This window comes from Harpia harpyja, chromosome 10 (assembly GCF_026419915.1).
Source record: "Harpia harpyja isolate bHarHar1 chromosome 10, bHarHar1 primary haplotype, whole genome shotgun sequence".
Taxonomy (NCBI): Eukaryota; Metazoa; Chordata; class Aves; order Accipitriformes; family Accipitridae; genus Harpia; species Harpia harpyja.
Window position 1 is genome coordinate 41,566,811 of NC_068949.1, and position 20,818 is coordinate 41,587,628.

General features: G+C 36.6%; 1 protein-coding gene across 9 annotated transcripts in view; it reads left to right on the forward strand.

Moving 5' to 3' along the window:
* Positions 1-20,818, forward strand: part of PLEKHA1 (pleckstrin homology domain containing A1) — a 41,007-nt gene that overhangs the window by 7,046 nt on the left and 13,143 nt on the right. For 7 of the 9 annotated variants that reach the window (XM_052798730.1, XM_052798724.1, XM_052798731.1 and 4 more), the window contains exons 2-7: positions 8,761-8,921; positions 12,307-12,363; positions 13,874-13,919; positions 15,985-16,082; positions 18,691-18,822; positions 20,498-20,641. In XM_052798730.1, the coding sequence (XP_052654690.1) occupies positions 8,781-8,921; positions 12,307-12,363; positions 13,874-13,919; positions 15,985-16,082; positions 18,691-18,822; positions 20,498-20,641 (618 nt within the window). In that variant the 5' untranslated portion in view covers positions 8,761-8,780. Of the gene's footprint in view, positions 1-6,352; positions 6,466-8,760; positions 8,922-12,306; positions 12,364-13,873; positions 13,920-15,984; positions 16,083-18,690; positions 18,823-20,497; positions 20,642-20,818 lie in introns of those variants that run through there. The other 2 variants (XM_052798726.1, XM_052798733.1) reach the window with 2 other exon arrangements.

The following is a 20,818-nucleotide window of genomic DNA, read 5'->3' on the forward strand; positions in this document are numbered from 1 at the left end:
TAACAGTGAGGTGAAATCTTAATAGCAACAATTTTACCTTCCCAAAGTATTAATGTTGATGAACTGTTGCATTTTTTTATTCTGCATTGAATTTGCTAAATTAGATCTATAAAAATCAAATTTGATAATCAGTTACTTGCTTTGGTTTCATTAAATCCTTTTACATTTTTAAAAAAGGTCAAACCAAGTATTCACCTGATAGTGTTCTTTTCATTATTTGATACTTCAAATGAATTGAAAAATCAGTTACTTACAGTCCTTGTTAGACTCCACAGTTTGGTTACGAGCATTCAAAAATATGCTTGCTTGCTATGTTCTGAGCTCACTGTAGACAAAATTTTTAAATGTTGTCTTAAGTTTGTGTTCAGATGGCCTGTAATATGCTGTGCTACTAGTAGATGTATGTAATGTGAAATCACAGTTCACAGGTATTCAGCTATTCAGAGCTGACTTTAGCATGTCTGAAATATGTACAGTTTAATGGAATTAATCTCAGTATGATATTCTTGCATTTACATTTGGAACTTGCCTTTGGATCTATATGTAAAATGTAATCTTTTACTACTGCAATGCTCTCTTAGGTTTCCCTCTGTTTGGCTTCTACCCAGTGTTTTCAGCACAATGTCTTGGTGCTACTGAGGCAGATATTTTTTTTTTTTTTAAGTAGTACTTTCAAAATTACTTTAACACACTCTTGTACCTGCTCCTATTTTTTTAACAATGTAAAGAGTACACTGTGAAAACTGAAGAAGGTATTTTCAACTTGTTAATTTTCTAACCAGTTGGCCTTTCGATTTTTTTGTGTACTTCACAGGTAGAAGGTCTATGTTTGTTTGTGCTGGTGAGTTTGTACCCAGCATTCACAGTGAAAATCAGCAACACTGGCTCAAAAATGGCAAACTTTTTTTTTTTTTAACCAGCCTCATCATCTTTTTGCATTGAACTTCCTCAAGTCAAATAAGTTTCATCAGGATTTGTAGGTTGATGGAGAAAGTCTTTGTGTTTCAAAGTCATTGGGATGCTTTTGAGACTCCTGCCCTTTCATATTTGAAGATGAGTTTGGGTTGAATTTGAAATAGCTGGCAGTGCGTGGAATTTGAGTTCTCAGAGTGGTTGGCCTAGATTAAACCGGTACTGGTAAATGGAAGTTAAACTTTTTTTTTTACTGATGAGTAACTAGTAATAATAAGCAATCCTAATAAGTAATGTGCTTACTGCTTAATTTTTAATTTGGTTTAGTTCTCATGAATAGAACAATTTCTATAGACTAATCATGTAAGCATTTTCAAGAACAAGGACTTAATTTGTCATGTTTGGAGTTTTACATGCAGCATGTGCTTACAGTTTTGAAAAGGCCCATAATAACATTAAAAATAACTGTAAATAATAATCAACTCTGAACTTGCATTATTAAGCATTTTAACTAGTCTGTAACTGAAATCAATAAGCTTTTAAAAATTTTTGAGGATTGTACGAGATAAGTCAAAGTAAATTAATGTAACTATATTTTGTTTTCCTCTGTTGTACTCATCGCTGGTTATATCTCATTTTGAGTAACTTTGTATTACTTAGACTTAATACGAAGTGATGAAAACTGTACTTGTGACTGTTGTGAAAACTTTGTTATTGAACATATTCTTTCATTGTCTTTTAGCTTTGTTATTTTACTTTATTGCTTTCTAGGCTAGTCATCACTCATAAGTTATTAATAGATAAATATCAAGAGTGTCTTTTAGAATGGCCTCATTGCACAGGATGCTTCCTTCTATTTGCGTTAGCTCAGTGCATTTAGAGGAACAATTAAAATACTTGTTTTAGCTAGGCAAAAACCATTAATAGGTGAGGGTTTTTGTTTTGGCTGTCTTAAGAGATTGGTGATAGAGAGGGATTTTGCATCTTGTGCAGTGCATTTCCTCATTTCATCATATCCCAAAGCCTTTGGCTGCTATTGTAGATACCTAAAAATGGAGGAAAGTAGTTAAATTAAGAGCATGAAACATCACTTACAGAAATTCCTGCAAAAGTTTTTGAGGAAGTGCCAGTCTGTTCCATCGGGAAACTTGTAGATCAGTATTTGAAACAGGCCAGTGCACAATGGATTCAGATAACTTCAGAACGTTTTCCTCAGAACTCCAATCTTCCCCTAAAACATATGGAATTTTTTACCTAGACAAAGGTAACTTTACTGCAGTTTAGCCTAAAGATGAAGAGCTTGTGCATGGATTGATGTCACTGTCTGTGGTGAATGATTTCAGCTTTCTGGCAAGCAGTGTGTCTGGAGTTGGGAGGCGGACCGAAATGGCAGTGAAAAACCTTAACTGCCAGCGTAGTAGGGAGGGAGGCAGTGGTCTGTGTTCATTAACTGCATGCATCTTTTGTGGTTAACTTCATCTCAGTTGTTTCTCACTTCAGTTTGAGCCAACTGTTTCTCAATGGCATATTATTATACCAAGGGGTATAATTGGGGTGTTGCAGGTTTTACTGGATTCAATCTGTACTGAAAGAAGGTATATCAAACTGTATGCTTTGCTGCATTTCAGTTGTAAAATGTATATTTTAATAAATGTTCGTTATATGTGGATGTTGAAAACACTCGGGATTAATGCTGTATCATTTAGGTAGTAGATAGTATGGAGTAAAATTATAGTCATTTGACTTGCTGAGGTACACTGGAAAAGAAGGGAACAGTTGGCTTATCCTGATTTAACAAGTCTTCCTGCAAAACAGCAGATCAGATGTGTTTTGAAGACAGAATGATGACTGAGTAAGACTTAACTGCAAGATAAGACTGCTGGTTTTGTTAGATGATTCATCACTGCAAACGATGATTCTTCTATATTGTGGCCTGGTTGGAAGCTGGATTAGGTACTGGGGGTGGGATGTATTGTTTGATTTGCCTCATAGTTTGATCAGGGGTAGGAGAGGTCAATGCTGCTGGTACTTATTCCATTTTTTTTAATTTTGAATATTAACTTTTTATGCTTAGGAGTTCTCTTCCAGGTGAATACTGGCCTTTTGCAGCTGCTCTTTTCCTTCTTGACCACTTTAGAGAAGGAATCTAAATTTAGGGGGCAGCATGTCCTGGAGACTTCCAGTTCGCATTTGTAGGTGTAGTTAAAATGCTGATAATAGTTTCATACACTTCTAGCAAATCAAAGTTGTGACTTCTCTGTTTAACAGAAGTGTACAATGTCTGTTGTGCCCTCCAGAACAAAAACGAATCAGTGAAGGATCTTTGGGGAATAGAAAAGCTCAGCCTGTCATTTTAAAACTGTCAATCCTAAATTACCTCTGGTTGTCATCAGAATTGTACCCAAGTCATCTCTCCAGCTCCTGGATTAGTGTTTTTCCTGCCATGTTTTGGGTGCTTAGGAAGTTGTGGCTTTAAGCGGTTTGTGAAAGATGAGCAGAGGCCGTTGTCTCTCAGTTTAAATTATCTATACAGCGTTGGGCCTCTGCTGGAAGGTTTTCAAGGGGTTGAAAATAGAGAAGTTTGAACAACTGTCCTGGAAGATTGATGTGACTTGTTTTCAGAGGCTGTTCTGAGCTGGTTGTCTCAGGGTTGGGTCCCTGCCCTGCCTTTGTTGTCCTGGATGTATGCAAGAAGGAAAGCTTTCATTGCTGTGTTCTTCAAGTTATAAGCAGGGCAGTCTGAACTCATCCCTTACCCTTGGGAGTCAGTAAATGGAGTAAATGGCCAGTAAGAGAGATGACCAACTGGAGAGTAGCTGATTTACAGCAGGAAGCTGATAGTAATTGCCTAGGCAAAAGCCAAGAGCACTCAATAATTCAGCTGTCCCTGGAACTGCAGGGAGGACTGGAGATTGCTGGGGATGCTTTCCTTCCCTTTGCGGTGATGGAGCTAGTGTAAATAGTAGAGCTTAAAAAGGGAGGTGGGGAGGAGGGATGGGCATGACTCATGGCATCATTTTGTATTTATCAAGTGTAGTTTTACGAATGTTGTTCATCATTTCATAGAGATGACTAAGTAGGTAATGTATGTTTCTTAATCTTTTTAGCTAATAGAAAAAGAACCCCAAAGTCATCTCCAGTGGTAAATTAAATCCAAAGTTCAAAATGTCCATACAGTAATAGAGCAGGAAGTAGAAGTGTTACTCTAAATTAAAGAAATAAAAATAATAATAAAATTATACACAAAGCTGGGGGAAAACACACGTAAAGTAAAGCTAAAAGGTATTAAGGAGCAGTCCTCCTCTTGCTCTATTTCTTAAGCTTTCACGTGGATAGTGCAAAGCCTATTGCATGGTCATTTATTCATACGAAGTTCTACTTTCTCTAGTAAGCCAGCGGTCCATGGTTTATGCCTACTTGTGGAAATCAAGTGTTAGTTGTCAAAGGAGAGATTGGGCCATGGAAGTGTTACCTTGCATGCCACTTTAATAGTCTTGTATGTACTTTGTACTTGAAGATACGGAGGCTGCAACCAAACTGTAAAGGAGGTGAACTCAAGAACAGGTGCTGGTGTGAAACTAAAAATAGAAATTAATGTAGGAGCGTTTAAGCAGTCTGTTATAAATGGTGAAAACGAGATGCTTGTGTGCCTCTGCAGGTTCTAGTTGTGCAGTCATGCATTTACAGTTATAGACTGGGAGAAGGTGATCTGTGATTTTTATTTATAGTTGTGCCCATGAGGCCAGGCAGCCTTCAGTTTGTGATACAAATGTTGAGGATTGTTAGTATATGGTATACCCCAGAGGAAAAGAGCAGTGAGAGAGGAAATCTGAGAGAAGCTGGGCTGATGAGGTATGTACCTACTTAAATTAGTACACCACCACCGGAAAGAGGGATGTAAGACTTCAAAAATAAGTAAGACCTCCTATTTGCATTATAACGCAACCCTCCAAGAGGGAATTTTAAGGAGCTGAGAGTTTTCTGAATTCTTACATATGAATGTCAATATACACCACAAAATGGGTTTTCAAAAATATTTTAGCTTCTAGTGGATTATGGCGAGAACCAAGAGGAGATGGGCCACAAGGATATTTTTTCTGAAGTAGCACTATGTCATTGACCCATGTGTCCTCCCTCCCCTGCCCACCCCCACTCTGGGGAGGCAAGGCAAACTAAAATGAAGTTGTATGTAATCTGGTGCAGGTTTGATGCCTTCAGCTTTTCTCTCTAAGAACTCATGATCTTTTTATAATACTTGATTCTAAAAGTGGGCAGAAGAGTTATTACACTGTCTTGTACTGCAGATTCTGCTGCAGAAAATAACTAAGTGTGCATGTAATAAGAGCTGTAAAACATACACAGACTTGGAGATCTTTATTTTATAATTGCCTGAAATAATAATTTCATGAAAAAATAAATCATATCTATGTAAGACAGGATCGTATTCTGAAGACACTTCTAAGTTGAAGTTCTGGTGAACTGTTAGGCTGGTGGTCTTCCAGCCAGATTTCCTACACTGAGGAATTAATGTTGGAGTTCTGCAATTCCTTTTATGAACCTTTAGAAGTAATGTGGTAATTCCGTTGTCGGTGCTTTTTTTGGTCTGTCTAGAGTTGCCAGGAAGGGTGTCATAGCAGTGGTTTTGTCATGTGTGTTCAGTTGCTTTAGTAACTGGAGGAAGGGCACAAATTGATTATTTTTTTAATGTGCATTACAAATTGTGGTTCGTTAATGAATGCTGAATAGAATTGGTATTAATTTACAGTGGAATCTTGCCAAGGTGTAATGTGGTGGAAGCAGACTTTTAAAACTGGAAAACAATTGCATGATTTTATGTTCGATTTCAATTTTATAGTAAAGTTAGAGGTTTTTTTTATCTCTTATTCTTTAAGAGCATTAGTCTGGTAGATGTCAGTAATCCTGTGAGGAATTTTGAACTAATTTGAAGAAAACAGCAGCTATACAACTTAAGTTTTTAAATTAATGATAGTTTATGCTGTATTTTCATCAGAAGACATAGGAACCGCAAATAGTATAATTTTGTAGGCTAGAAATTAGCTAGTAGTACTTAGAAATAGAAAATCTGTATGAATTTGGTTTTTTTTCCTGTGAAAATTGGTTTATTGACAAATAAGAGAAAGCTTCTGAATTTTGTCTTTTGCCCTGGAAATAAAGAAGTATTGGAGTGGATCTACTTTAGCTAATTGTATGCTCATAATGGAGCATTATGAGTATCCTCCTTTCATTTTTCTTTGAAACATAGCTTCTCCTATAGGGAAAAAGTGCTTTGAAAATTCAGTTGGTTTTATTCCAGGATTCTTTATCAATTTGTACCTTGTTTCAAAAACAAGTTTTCCTTGTTTCATGTTCTTCACATCTGCAGAGAACACAGCTTAAGCCTGCTCACACAGGAAACCAGCCATCAATATTTGCTTTTTTTAGGCACAAGGCTTTTCTGGGCTTCATAAACTGTTGATATTTAGCTGAAATGGTGTCCCCGAAGTGCTGTATATTTTGTTGAGGGACCACCTGGGACAACTTAGGACAATACTGGTAAATGACAATTTTTATATTCATTTAAATGAAAACAATGTGTGATGCCAAGTTTTGCCAGCTTAGAGGTATAATTTAGAGAACAGCTACCCTTAAGTTTGCCCTTAGCTACAGATGTGTTTATACTGAGATGTTGCTTCAGTGTAAAGTGATCACAAGAGCCAGCATGTGAATTACTGATGAATGTTCGTTATGATTATGACATTTTCTTAAGAGTGCTCAAGTGTTTGTTTTTGCTGTTACTTATAACTATATCTTGGTTACAGAACTTGTCTTAGATCTGTTATATTTAAATTGTGAGGAACATACCAATAAAATTTAGATTGCCTTAGTAAATTTTGTTACGTTTTTGAAGAGCAAACCTATGCCTTTGAAGATTTAAACCATTGTTGCATACCTTAATTATGGAGACTTTTTTACCTTTTGGAGGTAGAAAGAAAAGCAAATCAGTCAAGCGCTTAATGGAAGGCTTATATACATATAATGTCCTTGTAGCTATTTAGAAAATGTCTTGCATCTCAAACAAAAGTGTGTTCACTTTTCTCCACAAAAATGCATTTAACTTTAGAATTTAATAGCTTATATTACAAAAATCAAACCACTAACATTTTTAATAGTCCGTCATCACTATGATATTGCAATCTCTTCAACTTTTTGTAAATACTACTGAACTGAGATTGTTAGATCTGGTCCCTGATGCCAAACTTAATGTATCAGACTTGAGTTCACACCAGAGGATTAGTTTGGTGTTGGGCACAAAAAGGGTTAGTTATTTTACAGATTGAGTTAAATGACTTAAAACTGTTTACTAGAAATTCTTCTAGTATGGTATCAAAATCATGATAGAAGATTAAAAAAAAAATTGTTTCTGAAACTGGTTGAAGCAAAATTTGACTAGTATTCTAATTAGTCATATAAAATGACAACTGTAAATACAAGCATATATCTACATGTTTGTGTATCTGATCCCCCCAAATAAATATATACTTATGTGTATATCTGATTGCCCAAAATAAATACTTTAAAATGTACTTAACCATATGTCATGTTTTGCTGTGGTATTTGCTAAAATAACTAGCTACAGATAGTTACCAGGTGTCTGCCTCATTGTGTGTGTATATAACTATATTTAAAACAAATAAGTTTAAGCAAGGAAATAGTAAAGGTAAACAATTTCAAGAAATATTAAAAAGAAGCTTCCGTACTACACAGGAAAAGCTGGAAGATGTTACAAAAAATGAAATGCTTAAACCTTCTATGCCTCATGTTAATATTTTTGGATATGTACTATTTCTGAGTTTTGTAACAAAATGTAAGTAAGACTGAATTGTTTCTTTCGTGCTCTGGGAAAGATTAGCATCGACCTAATTTTTATCATATTTAAGTGTTGGTTTATTGCCATTTTTAGATGAGTATGCAAATTTATCTTTGGTCTTACAAGGCTGGCTCCTAAGGTAAAACAACTGTCCCATAAAATAAAAGGAGGTAAAAAAAAATGATGCAATAGTCTGCAGTAAGACAGAGCCATAAAAGGTGAAGCAGGCAAAATGGAAATAGGTGTTCAGCAGTACAGATTTTTATTTATTTAAGCAAAACAAAAAAATACAAAAAAACCCAAACCCAAAACAAAAAAAAGCTTACCACCCTCAAACTTAGTACCATGTGCATGAGGATTTCAGTTTTGCACTAGCAAGTGTGTTCACATCTGTTGCTGCACATACAACTTCATTTTGACTATTTAATGTATAAGGATGAAAAGATGTCTGTTCTTAGACATTGTTAGACATGAAGTTCTTTTTGTAGGAGAAAAGAAAAAAGTGAACAATGTTTCTAAAAGCCTTTTTGTTGTATTTGCCTAAGCAAAATATGAAAAATCACATTGGACAGTAGAGCTGCTGACAAAGATCCTTTCTTGACCATGAAAGGCAATGTCAAAGAAGGAAGTGTAAACCTAGCATTATCTCAACTTTGTGCAAGTTGTGAAGAAGAATCTTTGATTATTCTTTAGCGATCCTGTAAAAGCTAGTCTTAATGTTCATCTGCTATTTACTGCTTGTATCTTTGCACTTAGAGTATTAGATACCCTAAGTATATGCTTCAAAGAAGTAAGAAAGACCTATCTAAAAATTCAGTGGTGATAGTGGGAGGGGAAACAGCTACGCTTCACTTACTCTTCTGTAGAAACTTCTTTAAGCTATTAGTTGAAACTGCTCAAAATGTCATGGGTAGGCACAGAACAGTCTTAAAATTAGTAACGAGGAACTTTGCTTAACTTCAGTGCTTTTTGTTCTGCAGTGTGATGTTCAGGGTCAGAAATGCCTTATGTGGATCGTCAGAATCGCATTTGTGGTTTCCTAGATATTGAAGAAAATGAGAATAGTGGGAAATTTCTGCGGCGGTACTTCATTCTGGACACACGAGAAGACAGTCTGGTGTGGTACATGGATAACCCACAGGTGAGATGTCCTTGGTAATAGTTTCCTGGCTTCTATCAATTTCCACTTTTTCAGATTTTTTTTAACAAATTTACTTAAGAAAAATGGGATTTAGTATTAGTTTCCAGACCTGGAAGCTGGCGGCGGGGAGGGGAGAAGTTACAGAAGTGAAATAATTGTAAATTAGTGTTTCTTCTTTGCTAATACATGCAGTCTTTTAAAGGAAAAATAGAGTTCATATTTCTGTTTAATTGCCAACATTCTAAGTATTGACAGGAGATTTAGGGATCAGATGGGAATTTGAATTTGATCCCATGCATAGATCAGTCATTAGTTTTGAATCATGATGTGCTATATTTATTTTCTGTTAAGTGTCTTGAGTGTGCATTACAGGTTCTTGCAGGCACTAGGTAGTGCCATGTAATATAAGCAGATGAACCGAATCATGTACTAGTTTCACTGCACAGGTCTTGTAATTCACCTTTAACCTTATGTGGAAGTACGTAGTTTTCTTTGCATTGCGTGGGTCAACTAGCTGTTTCATATTACTTTACCGCAACAGAATCAGTCATTGAAAAGCAATTTCTAATGATGCTTGCAATTGCAGTACAGCGTGATTGGTATATGAATGAGGAAAGCTTGTATCCATCATGATGGAGGGCATCCTTTATATAAAAGCTACTTTTACAATGTACACACATCAGTGCGTTTTCTAGCATAGGGGACAACAGATAATTGCTTAAGGTTTGGGTACAGAGACAGTGAAAGCATAGGATCTGGGTCAGCTGACAACTGTCTGCCAGAAGAATATTTGTGTACCATTCTGCCAGGAAGACCGGAGTTAAAATGCAGTAGTAGTCTACTGTTCAGAGGAACCAATGGAAAAAAAATTTAAATGATGGGCAGCTTGATGAATGTGACTTGTGACTGAAGCATTTAGCAGTCCTTGCTGAGGAGAAAAAAGAAAGAATTTCTGGAAATAAGAGAGACTTCAAACATTTGATCTCAGTGAGTGATACGAAGCAATTCTTTTTTTCAGTTTCTCCTGATATAACCAGGGCATGTGGGCAAAAGCTTGAAATGCTGTAGAAATTACAATTCTTCAGAAGTTTTAAGACTAATGATATTTGCAGTGCACACCTCTTGAAGTTTTTAGTTTAGGATTTCTTACCCTTTTTTTTTTTTGTGTTATTATTCATGTACAAATGAAAGGGTGCCTTGCAAGAGGCAAGTTGAAGCTTCTTGATTTTCTTCCAATGCTTTAGTTTCGAAGAACAACAGAGTTTTTATAGAGCCAATATGTGGAGACCATTCTTAATCCTTGAAGTGATGAAACCCTTCATATAGGATGAGTCTACGGTGTGTGCATGTATTGGGTTTGCGTGGCAAGGTTTTGGGGCGGGGGCTATAGGGGTGGCTGCTGTGAGAAGCTGCCAGAAGCTTCCCCCATGTCCAACAGAGCCAATGCCAGCCGGCTCTGAGACGGACCCGCCGCTGGCCAAGGCCGAGCCCATCAGCGACAGTGGTGGCCCCTCTGGGAGAACAGATTTAAGAAGGGGAAAAAGTTGCTGCAGCACAAACTTCAGCAGAGAGAGGAGTGAGAAGATGTGAGAGCCCCAGCCCTGCAGACCCCCAGGTCAGTGCAGAAGGAGGGGAGGAGATGCTCCAGGCGCCGGAGCAGATTCCCCTGCAGCCCGTGAGGAAGACCACGGTGAGGCAGGCTGTCCCCTGCAGCCCAGGGAGGTCCACGGTGGAGCAGATATCCACCTGCAGCCTGGGGAGGACCCCACGCCGGAGCAGGGGAAGAGTAAGGAGTCCTCCCCATGAGGAGGAAGGAGCAGCAGAGATGTGTGATGAACTGACCCCAACCCCCATTCCCCGTCCCCGTGGGGTAGGGGGATGGTGTTTTAAGATTTGGTTTTATTTCTCATTACCCTGCTCTGGTTTGATTGGGAATAAATTAAACCAATTTCCCCAAGTCAAGTCTGTTTTGCCCGTGACGGTAATTGGTGAGTGATCTGTCCCTGTCCTTACCTCGACCCACGAGCCTTTCGTTGTATTTGCTCTCTCCTGTCCAGCTGAGGAGGGGAAGTGAGTGAGCGGCTGCGTGGAGCTTAGTTGCTGGCTGGGGTTAAACCACGACAGTGCAGAACTTCACTGGGCCCTCTGTTGCTGATAGAAGTGCTTTATTTGCATCTGAAAACCAATTCAGCTGTTCAAAGAAATAATGGTTTTTAAGTCGACCATTAACCACACATTATTATCCTAATATAAAGATTATAAAACTGGTGTATGCTGGGATCAAAATCATTCTGATAAAGTAAAACTTAAATTGATTTTTTTGGGCAGAATGGGAACACCTTTTGTTTTTTTAAGTTTCCGTGTTAGCAGTCTATAGTAAACCTAACCTACTTCTTACCTTTGAAATATGAATGTAGTATAAACCAATTATTTGTCTGCCTTTCTGACTCTGTGGGTAGCATTAGGCTTCTCTTTGCAATGTAGAAGTTCATAAGGCCCAATGGAATAATGAAGAGCACTCTAGCTGGGGAAAGGATCAGCAAGCAGATGCAGTACCGTTGTTATGGTCTCCAGGGAGGTCTGGAGCAGGAAGGATGATACTGTAACCTAAAGGGCCATTTTTTAAGTAAAAATTGTAATGAAAAAAAGTGTATGGAAAACAATGCTCTATTTAAAGGAATAAAATTAGGAGGACTGTTTCATCAGAAACAGTTAATAAAAAAGTTAACTGTGTTTTGTGATGCTCAGTGCTTTAACTGTTGTATTTCTAGGCTACTAGCTGATTGTGAATAGTAACGTAAATGTTAAGACTAGTATGTTAAGCAAGGATGTAGAAAGAACGGACAGCTCCTTTTTGGATTGTAAATATACTTAGGCTTAACTGCAATGTTAGGAAGTATCATGGTCTTTCCCTGCAATAACTTTAATATTAAATGAAAATACTATGATTTTTCAATCCATTTTGGAAAATACGTGAGATGGCCTTTGAAGTATCTGTCATAATAGATGAATGTCACTTCTTGTCCTTTCCGCCTGCTCTGGTCAAATACATAAGATGCCAACATCTGTTAAGGAAAAAGTATTCTTTCCGGATTTCCTGGATGTAGACCTGCAAGAATCCTTTTTCCTCTAGTAAAATACATAAACTTCTGAAACAATTACTATTTGTATTGTTTCTAGCAGTCTTTCTGTTTTTAGTTAATTAACAGATGTGTGTATAATAAACAAGTAGTTTAGATCCTGTTTCAAGCATACATTGTGTATTGTCTATAAAAACAGGTAGGATTTTCTTTTTGTTTGTGGAATTATTTGCCTTTTATGCGTAAACACTGACTGTGATGTGAGAATAAACAAGTTTCACTTGGTAACATATGATTTGTTTCAGAATCTTCCCTCTGGATCTCCACCTGTTGGAGTCATTAAACTTACCTATATTTCAAAGGTAAGATAATATTTAAGACACTTGTTGCTAAGTTTTTAGTGATAACTACCAATGGCCGCTTCTGAAGGCCTCAACTTTAGACAATTTTAAATGCCTCTTACGTAGTGCATGGGAAGCTTTTTGCTTGTGTGCTGCTCCTGATTCTCAGAGATGTGTTACAAACACTTCAATAGTATCAGGTTAAAATAAGAACAGACTAATTATGGTGTTGCCTAGGTTTCTTCTGTGATTTCAAATGGGAGCTCTTTGTGCTGCGTAGAATTAATATTTCTGAACTGTATGTTTCAGTTCTTTATGAGTATTTGAATTCCAATGGTCTTGGAGAAAAGACAGGCCATTTATGAAGCAGCAGATAAGTCTTTAGGTGTGATAGTTTGCAAGTAATAATGATCTTTAATAGATAGAGCCGGAAAATTTCTAGAAAATATTTAGTTCATTACTCTGTGTACACTCACTTCCAAATATGTCTGGAAGAAAACTGTGAACTAAGACTCCATGGTTAAATTTGTAGCAGATACTGCATTAACAAATAAGTGGAGAAAAATAATTGACCTTCTCTTGTCTTTCTGCCTTTTTCTCATCCTTCCTTTGCTTTTCTTGTTGTCATACTGTATCTTCCCACCTTCCTTGTTTTGGTGTTTTTTTGGTTTTTTTTTTATTCTTGTGAAAGATATTGATGCTGGTTATATCATGAGTAGAGAAATGTCTGTGGAGACCTGCTTATGTCCTTCCTGGTTTCCTCCTCCTATGCTTACTTTGCCCCAACCCTCACAGTTGTCATCTTAAGAAATCTGAAATCTTGTATGTTGGTTTTAGTGGGAGCAGGGGTGGTCACCTGTGCCATTTCACCTGTGTGTACATTTGAAGGCAGCTCAAGTGTGCCTCCTGTGCGGACGCTCTGTCTAACTTTCCATTGTTCTTCTAGTTAGTACGTTTTTTTGTTTGTTTGTTTCTGGCCAAAAAAAGGTTTTGATGTGAGAGACTGTTTTGCCTTCTCCCCCACCCTTGATAGACAAGCTCTATAATGTAAAAATGTCAACATCTCAACAATCTCAAAACGGGACACCTGCTTCTCTCCTCCCCTAACACTGCAACATTTTAGAGACTCCTGAAGAAAAGTGGCTGTTATTCTTTTTTGTTGGTAAACCAAAATACAACTGAAGTTCTTGACAGTATGAAATGTCCTTGAATTTTTAGTTCAGTTGAGATGTAGAACTTCAGAATGCAAGTAGAAGTGTTATGTTTTCAGATTTCAACATTTGCCTGGTAATGAATCCGTAAACTTCAGGAATAGGAACATAGAGCTTAAACTGTCTTCTTACCATAGGTTGCATGTCTTGAACTGAATTTTATATAGTATTTTTTGTTATATCTGTATATCTTTATACCTAACAAGCTTGCTATGCTGCTAATCTTCAAATTTAGCCACTTGAAAGAGAAAAAAAATTTGTGATAGCTGATGTATATTTTGTATGCACAGTGATATTTATAATCTTAATTTCCCTACTAGGTTAGCGATGCAACTAAGCTAAGGCCAAAGGCAGAATTCTGTTTTGGTAAGTTCTTGCATGCGGCATGTGCATCAAGTACATTCTTCAGAAATTTGAAACAAAGATAATGTTCTGCAATTCTGTTACTAGCTACAGCTGATTTTTTTTTTTAATAGTTTGGATTCACTGTTTCTTCTTTAGTATGAGGGAAATGTTGGCTTCTTCATGTTTTTTGTGGCTTTTCGTATCACAGCTTAATGAGGAGTAGGTGAGAGTTGTTTTTCAGATGTTTAAATTTTTCAGGCATTAATAAGCTAATCAAAAATGATGGATGTTTTCAGAAACATGGCATGCCTGTCAGCTATGAAGACAAGTAATTTAACTATTTTAATCTGTATTACTGATAAAAGAGTTTATTTAATTGATCTAAAAATACTGTCAGCCAATGCCTTTACATTAAATTTCAGGCTCTATTGCTGTACCAAAGAAAAAGAACTTGCTTGGGGTACCTTCTAGGTTTATTGATACTTAAACTTGTTTAAACTTGAGGAAAGCTTTAGATAATCATAAAAGCCCCTTATGGTGTTTTTTGTAGATTTTTCTTATAAGTAATTTGTCCAGAATTTACCATAATTCCAGATTTTTTTGACAAGCAGTTGGCATTCACAAAAGTATGTGTAGAGACTGGAATCAGCCTCTGCTCTGTTTATGAATAACCATTGTTTATGGCTGCATTCACGTAAGAGTTTTAGCTCAGATGAAGGTACTGAAAATGCCTGAAGGTTTTATGACAGTTGGTTAAGGTGTCCTTTGCCATGTGCAGTGTTGTACAGGCCCAGAGAAGGCAGCTCCACCAGACTTGTGCAGTCTCTGTGTTAGAGCTCATGAAACACTTGGTAAATTACCTCCATGTGTAAGGAATCAGGGATTCTAGAGTAGTATCTAGTGTGTCAATTCAGTGCCATCTACAGATCCCTCTGCACATGCATGTGTAGAGGTGTTTGTCTTCATCAGTTGTAAAGTTGCTCCTGTCAGTGGGCCAGCTCTATAAAGCCGTAATGATCCAAGATGCTGCCTGAAAGCTTTTAATATTTCTGGTTTATTAAAGCGTTTTTGATACTTTTTAGAGGAAAAATTTACATTTATTGTCTTTTTATTTAAATAGCGGGAGTTGTTTCAGTCAACTCATTATACAGTTCTGTATTGTGAATTTATATTTGCATCTGATAATGTTTGCTTTGAACCATTCACTTTCGGGAGAAAGATGATAGAAGAGTAAAAAGTACCTGTTTCTGGCATGTGGTTGCTGTTAGCGATGACCTGAAGAACTGTTATGCTATGGGTAGAGCAGCAAAATCTGTTCAGACTTCAGCTGCAATGCTTCAAAGTTCTGGGAAGGTTTTAGTTGCTGTTCACCTTAAAATTAATTTCAGGATAAGTTCTTAGAATTTGTGAGAAAACTAGCCACGATTTTTTTTTTCACTGTTACACAGATATATGTTTGTCCTTTTTGGATAAAGGTATGCTAGGTGTTGCCAGGTAGATACATAAACTTACTAAAAATATGCTTTCTCTGCCAAGTCACTAAAGTAAAATAGCCAGAACATAAAACTTTAAAATAAAGTTGTTTGTTCCTGAGCATCATATACTTAGTAATCAATACCAATTTCTCCACAAATTAAAAAAAGAATAAAAATCAGTGGTCGTAGTCATGTTAATGAGTTCGTTGCCAAGGATAACAGATATTGGTCAGAGGATGAAAAGGAGTAACTGTAGAAGTCCCCAAGTATAAAACGTTGTTGCTTAGGGAAATTGAGAAAAGGGAAATGGAGCTGTAGAAAATTCTGATAAAATTCAAGGCTTTATTTCTATGTAATAAAAAAAAATCATTTAACAAGTTCTGTATGATGCTGTTTAAGTGGAGAGCTTAAAAAAAAAAAAATAGGGGTTTTTAGAATAAAGCAAGCCTGTCAAGTAGATGTATGTATCTTAGGACTTTCTAAAAAGAAATGCAGCAGAGAGCTTAAATACTTCAACTGGATTTTCCATCTGAAATCAAATCTTTTTGTGATGGTGTTAAGTTTGCTCTTAAATTTCAGTGTTGTTAACTTTTCACAATGGTTTTTAACAGTTATGAATGCAGGGATGAGAAAATACTTTCTACAAGCCAATGATCAGCAGGACCTAGTTGAATGGGTAAATGTTCTGAACAAAGCTACCAAAATCACAGTAAGTGGTTTAGTTGATATTTAGCAATGCTTTCAAATGGTGACTGTCTCAAGGTGCTTAAATGTAACCTTTGTCTCCAGTTTTTATGCTAGAGTAGTCTTTTTATCTCTACAAACAAGTCTTGGCTTGGCTTTCCAAGACTTGGAGAAACTGTACAGAACTCCCCCTAAACTTGAGTTTATTTTAATTTTTGCTTTGAAAATTGGACAAAAATGTGATTATCTTTTTCATTACAGCATATGGTGGTTTCTAATAAATTAAAATTAACCATACACATTTAATATTAATTGAAATATCCAGAAGACATTTGCAAGCAATGAAAAGATACACATACATTTGCCTGGCATCAAAAGTTTGTATTTCTTAAAGTAATCACTAAAATAATGAGCAAACACATCATGCCATGTTCCAAAGGCTCTCTCCTGATTTCAAGTAACATCCATTCAAAGAAACATTAATGCACTCTTCTGTTAAGTGTTGAATTACTTTTCTGGTTTGTACCAGGACAGCTTGTTATCACATGATAGAAAAACCCATGTATTACCTCAGTCTTTTCAGGAGGCAGAAGTTAAGGGTTTTTTTCTCTCCAGTTTCAGGGAAGTGATGGCATGAACTGTTTTGAGAGCATACCCTTACGAAGAAGGGGTTCTGAGCATGGGTGCACGCATTCATATTTGTTGTCAGTAACTTTCTCATTTTTAGAAACATCTAAGCATGTTACTATGAGTTGTTTGCATTGTTTTAATGTAGCCCTTTCTTTGGAGTTACAAAAATGTTACTAATAATAATAAATAAAAAAACCCAGAAATGCAAAGCCTTCTCACTTGGGTTTTTCATGAGGACATACCGCAACCACACTTGACTTGTTTCCAGTTCAAGAAATAGGGTGAATAAAGAATTAATTGCATCAAATTAGAATTTAGTCTGAAAGATGTTTTATCATATGTTTAACTGGTGGAACCATTAGTATATTTTGTCTTTGAAGAAACAAACCTTTGAACTGTTAATCTGTTCAGAGGTTATTTAGTATGGCCAATTATTTAATCAAATAATTAAGATCATTCAATTATTAATTTTCATATGAGCATTACTTGCTGTAGATTGTAATCTTCCAAGAGTCGTTGCATTTTTTAATACTCTGAGTGCTGATAATTTCAAGTAACTATGAACCTTTGCAGTCTGGCACGTTGTGTACCTATTTATGAGTACTGTTTGAAGATGCATTCATACGAGAAGGTGGATGTGGGTTTGGTCTGTAACATTTTAAGTAGGAGTTTGTGACGGCTGAAGCACCCATAAAGCTGTAGCTACAAGCCCCTTCTCTGAAAGGCTGAGGCCCATGATCTGCGTGCACTAGGAGAATGTCTTATCCTTCAGTGCCAGATTTGGCTGTGAACGGAGTCACCTTTTACCTGTGCTAGCAAAGCTGGGTGTTGTGCAAGGCTAAGGTGATGGTGGAGGTGAGAGAATGAGCCTGACGCCATAGCTGAGCAAGATGCTGAGTGCCACCTTCACTTGGCTGACATTGGTGCTCTCAGGACTGTTTGTACTTCTTTGCAGGCTGGGGGTTTTTGTGGGGTTTTTGTGTTTTCTTTTTTTTAAATAAGCAGTCCTGGGCATAGGAACTAGAATCACAGCAGACTGTAAAGTAGCTTTGTTTTTGTCTGGATCGGTTCAATTTCAAGTTCTGAATGTGCCACGGTCTTGCTTAGTAATTCACTGTGTAAAGACAATTTGTGTGTCGCTTCTTTCTGAAGTAATTTGGATGTCCTGTGTAAATATCCAGTAGGTTGCTGGCTAGGATATTTTGGTGTAAGTCTCTTGATCTCTTCTTGTTGAAGTCACTTCAGATTTACTATATTAATATTAGGGGTGAAAGGAGATTATAAATGAAAATGTCTTAGGTAGCCAGTTAGTGCATTTCTTAGGTTACAGATGTTTACTTCTTGCACAAACTCAGGAATTTGGGTACACATTTTAGATCAAAACACTTACTGGGGAAATTCAATTCCTGTGGTGCTTTGATTGCTTTAGTTCCACATTTGAGAGAATTACCTAATAGTTAATGGTATTTAGGGTCATTTTGTTGAATTTAGCAATATATGTAGGGTTAGTGGAGGCAGTACACACAGTCTTCATGCCAAGTATTGGAATGTGAGTGCAAATATCATACTGATCAGGCATCCTATTTGACAAAAGTCTTAATACTGTAGCCCTGTTGCTTATGGCCTTACTGCTAGCTCTACAGGCACTGGGGTGTCTCCAGTCTAAAGCACTTATTACTAAAACTGAAAGCAAGTGAAAAATAAAGAACCAGTTCTTCTACAAATTAGCAGTGCTTCTTGAAGATCAAGTATAGCACGGCAAAGCTGGGAATTGATTTTTAGATTTCAAGACACCTGGTGAAATGTCTTTATCGGCACCAGTTTTCTTTTTAGAACTAAAGCACAGCCATCGCAACAAATTTTCATGTAAGATATTTCTAGCCTTTTACAATTAAAGAACATTTGTTAAATCCTGCTGAAGACAAATTAAAAATTCTTGAGTAACGATAAGGGCTTTTTTAGGTCTTCATAAAACTTAGTTAATTATCATATTCCACTTTCAGGTACCAAAGCAGTCTGATCCTCTCTGTCAAATGGATAATGCAAACCGCCAAGCCGAAAGCCCAGGTGGAAAGAAGCAAGTCTCTTACAGGACAGAAATTGTTGGCGGTGTTCCTATCATTACACCTACCCAGGTAATAAATACTCTTAAAACAAATGGGCTATTATTGATAGAGGAAGCTTTGTTGTTTGACAGGTGGGAATAGGTAATGTATCACAATATAGCTGTCAGCTTCTCACCTTGCTCAGAGGACTTAAACTTTGATGTGCACCTTTTATTGATACTGACTGGGGTTTTTTGAGTATTTTATTCCCTTTATAAAAGATTATAGAGTATTATACAAGACTATAAAGAATTACTTGAGTATTGATTTTTGCTTACAGATAGCGGTTAGTATGCTTAAAACGTCTTTTTGTGTGTTTGTGTGAAATGAATTGTTGGTGTTAACAATGCCAAAGTTCTGTCTTTTTAACTGCCAGGAAAAGTGAGCAAAAAAGGAGGTGATTAAATCAGCTGATTATATATACACTATGTTATTAGAGGGAGTAAGGATGACAGCAGATTAAATTATTGCAGAAGGGCCTTATGAAATAGCATGTGTGGACAAATAAGATAGCAAGTGAAATTCAGTGAAAATAAATGTGATGTAAGGGATTCTGGAAAAAACAATCCTAGTTTTTATAGAAAAAACTAGATTGTGAAATAACTATTTCCACTTGAGTGAGAGGTAAGAGTTACAGTCATACTATGAAAACATCATCTTGGTGTTTGGTAACAGTGAAGGAAAAACCCCACAAATATTAGGAGTTACTAGAGAAAGAATAAGGAGCAAAACAGAAAAAACTTCGTTGCTGTATAAATGCTGTCTTTGACCAGACCTTGATTACTGTGTCCAGTTTTGTTCTCATCTTAAACTAGAACTGGAATGGTTCAGAGAAAAATTTCAAGCATGATTGGTCCATGTGGAATGAGCTCCATATGAGGAACAATTGACTAGGCTAGTACTCTTCCGTGTGCTAAAGAAATAACTAAAGGAGGCTATAAGAGCTCTACAAAATCACAATTGGCAGGAGTGGATGGTATAAACTGTCTTTTCCAGTTTGAGAGCTATGGGCTTTTAAACAAAGCTAATGGTGTAATCAGGTGAAACAAAGGGAACAAGTTCTTCTTTCCATGCATAATAAAACATAAGGTAGTGCTTGCCAAAAGGTGGTATGGATGCAAGAAACTTTCCTGAGTTTGAGAGATTGGACAAGTTCATGGAAGAAGAATCTATGCAGCATTAAAGATATAGACCTGTATCTGTTTCTGGAAGTTCCTTGAGCTGAAGAGAGTTACAGATGGGATTAATACCATGTAAATGACATGTATACACCTGAACTGCATTTAAAAAGTTGGTGAATTCTGGTGTGTTTTACGGTCCTAGAAATAGCTTTTTCTTTGCTGTAGCCACCTCTAGTGTTTTGCCCTTAAAAACACAGAACAAGTTTGCACTAAATACATGCATATATCTTGGTTTTAGGCCTGTAGCATTCTTCATTGAGTGTCTGTCAATATTGTTTGAGAATACTCAGCACTTTCTTAGTTTAGTTTCTAAATGGAGCTTGCAAGTACTCAGCCAGAGCCCTTGGAGAGTCTCATGAGTTGTCTCTGGAAATCAGTTGAAATTTTTTATCCTTTCAAGCAAATTGGAAATGGGATTTGTAAGCATGGGATGATGCAATTATTTCCTATTATAACTAGTACAGTTATTCTTTGACCTTTAGAAAAAACTGAGAGTATTCTGAACTTCCCTGCTTTTTTTCTAGAAAGAAGAAATCAGTGAGTGCAGTGACGGGGCTGATAGGAATTACCTGAAACGGTCACAAAGTCACCTTCCTTATTTCACTGCTAAGCATCCCCCAGATAATGCTATCATCAAAGCTGGCTACTGTGTAAAACAAGGAGCAGTGGTAAGTGTTTGAGATCGATGTGTTTAATCAAGAACAAAGGTTCTATGGTGATAGTTATACTTATCAAGTAGATGATTTAAAAAAAAAAGACATAATTACCAATAACTTTAGCACTACTGACAATATTAAGGATGGCTAAAGATAAAACTTATCATCCAGTAGCATGTAATTTATGTC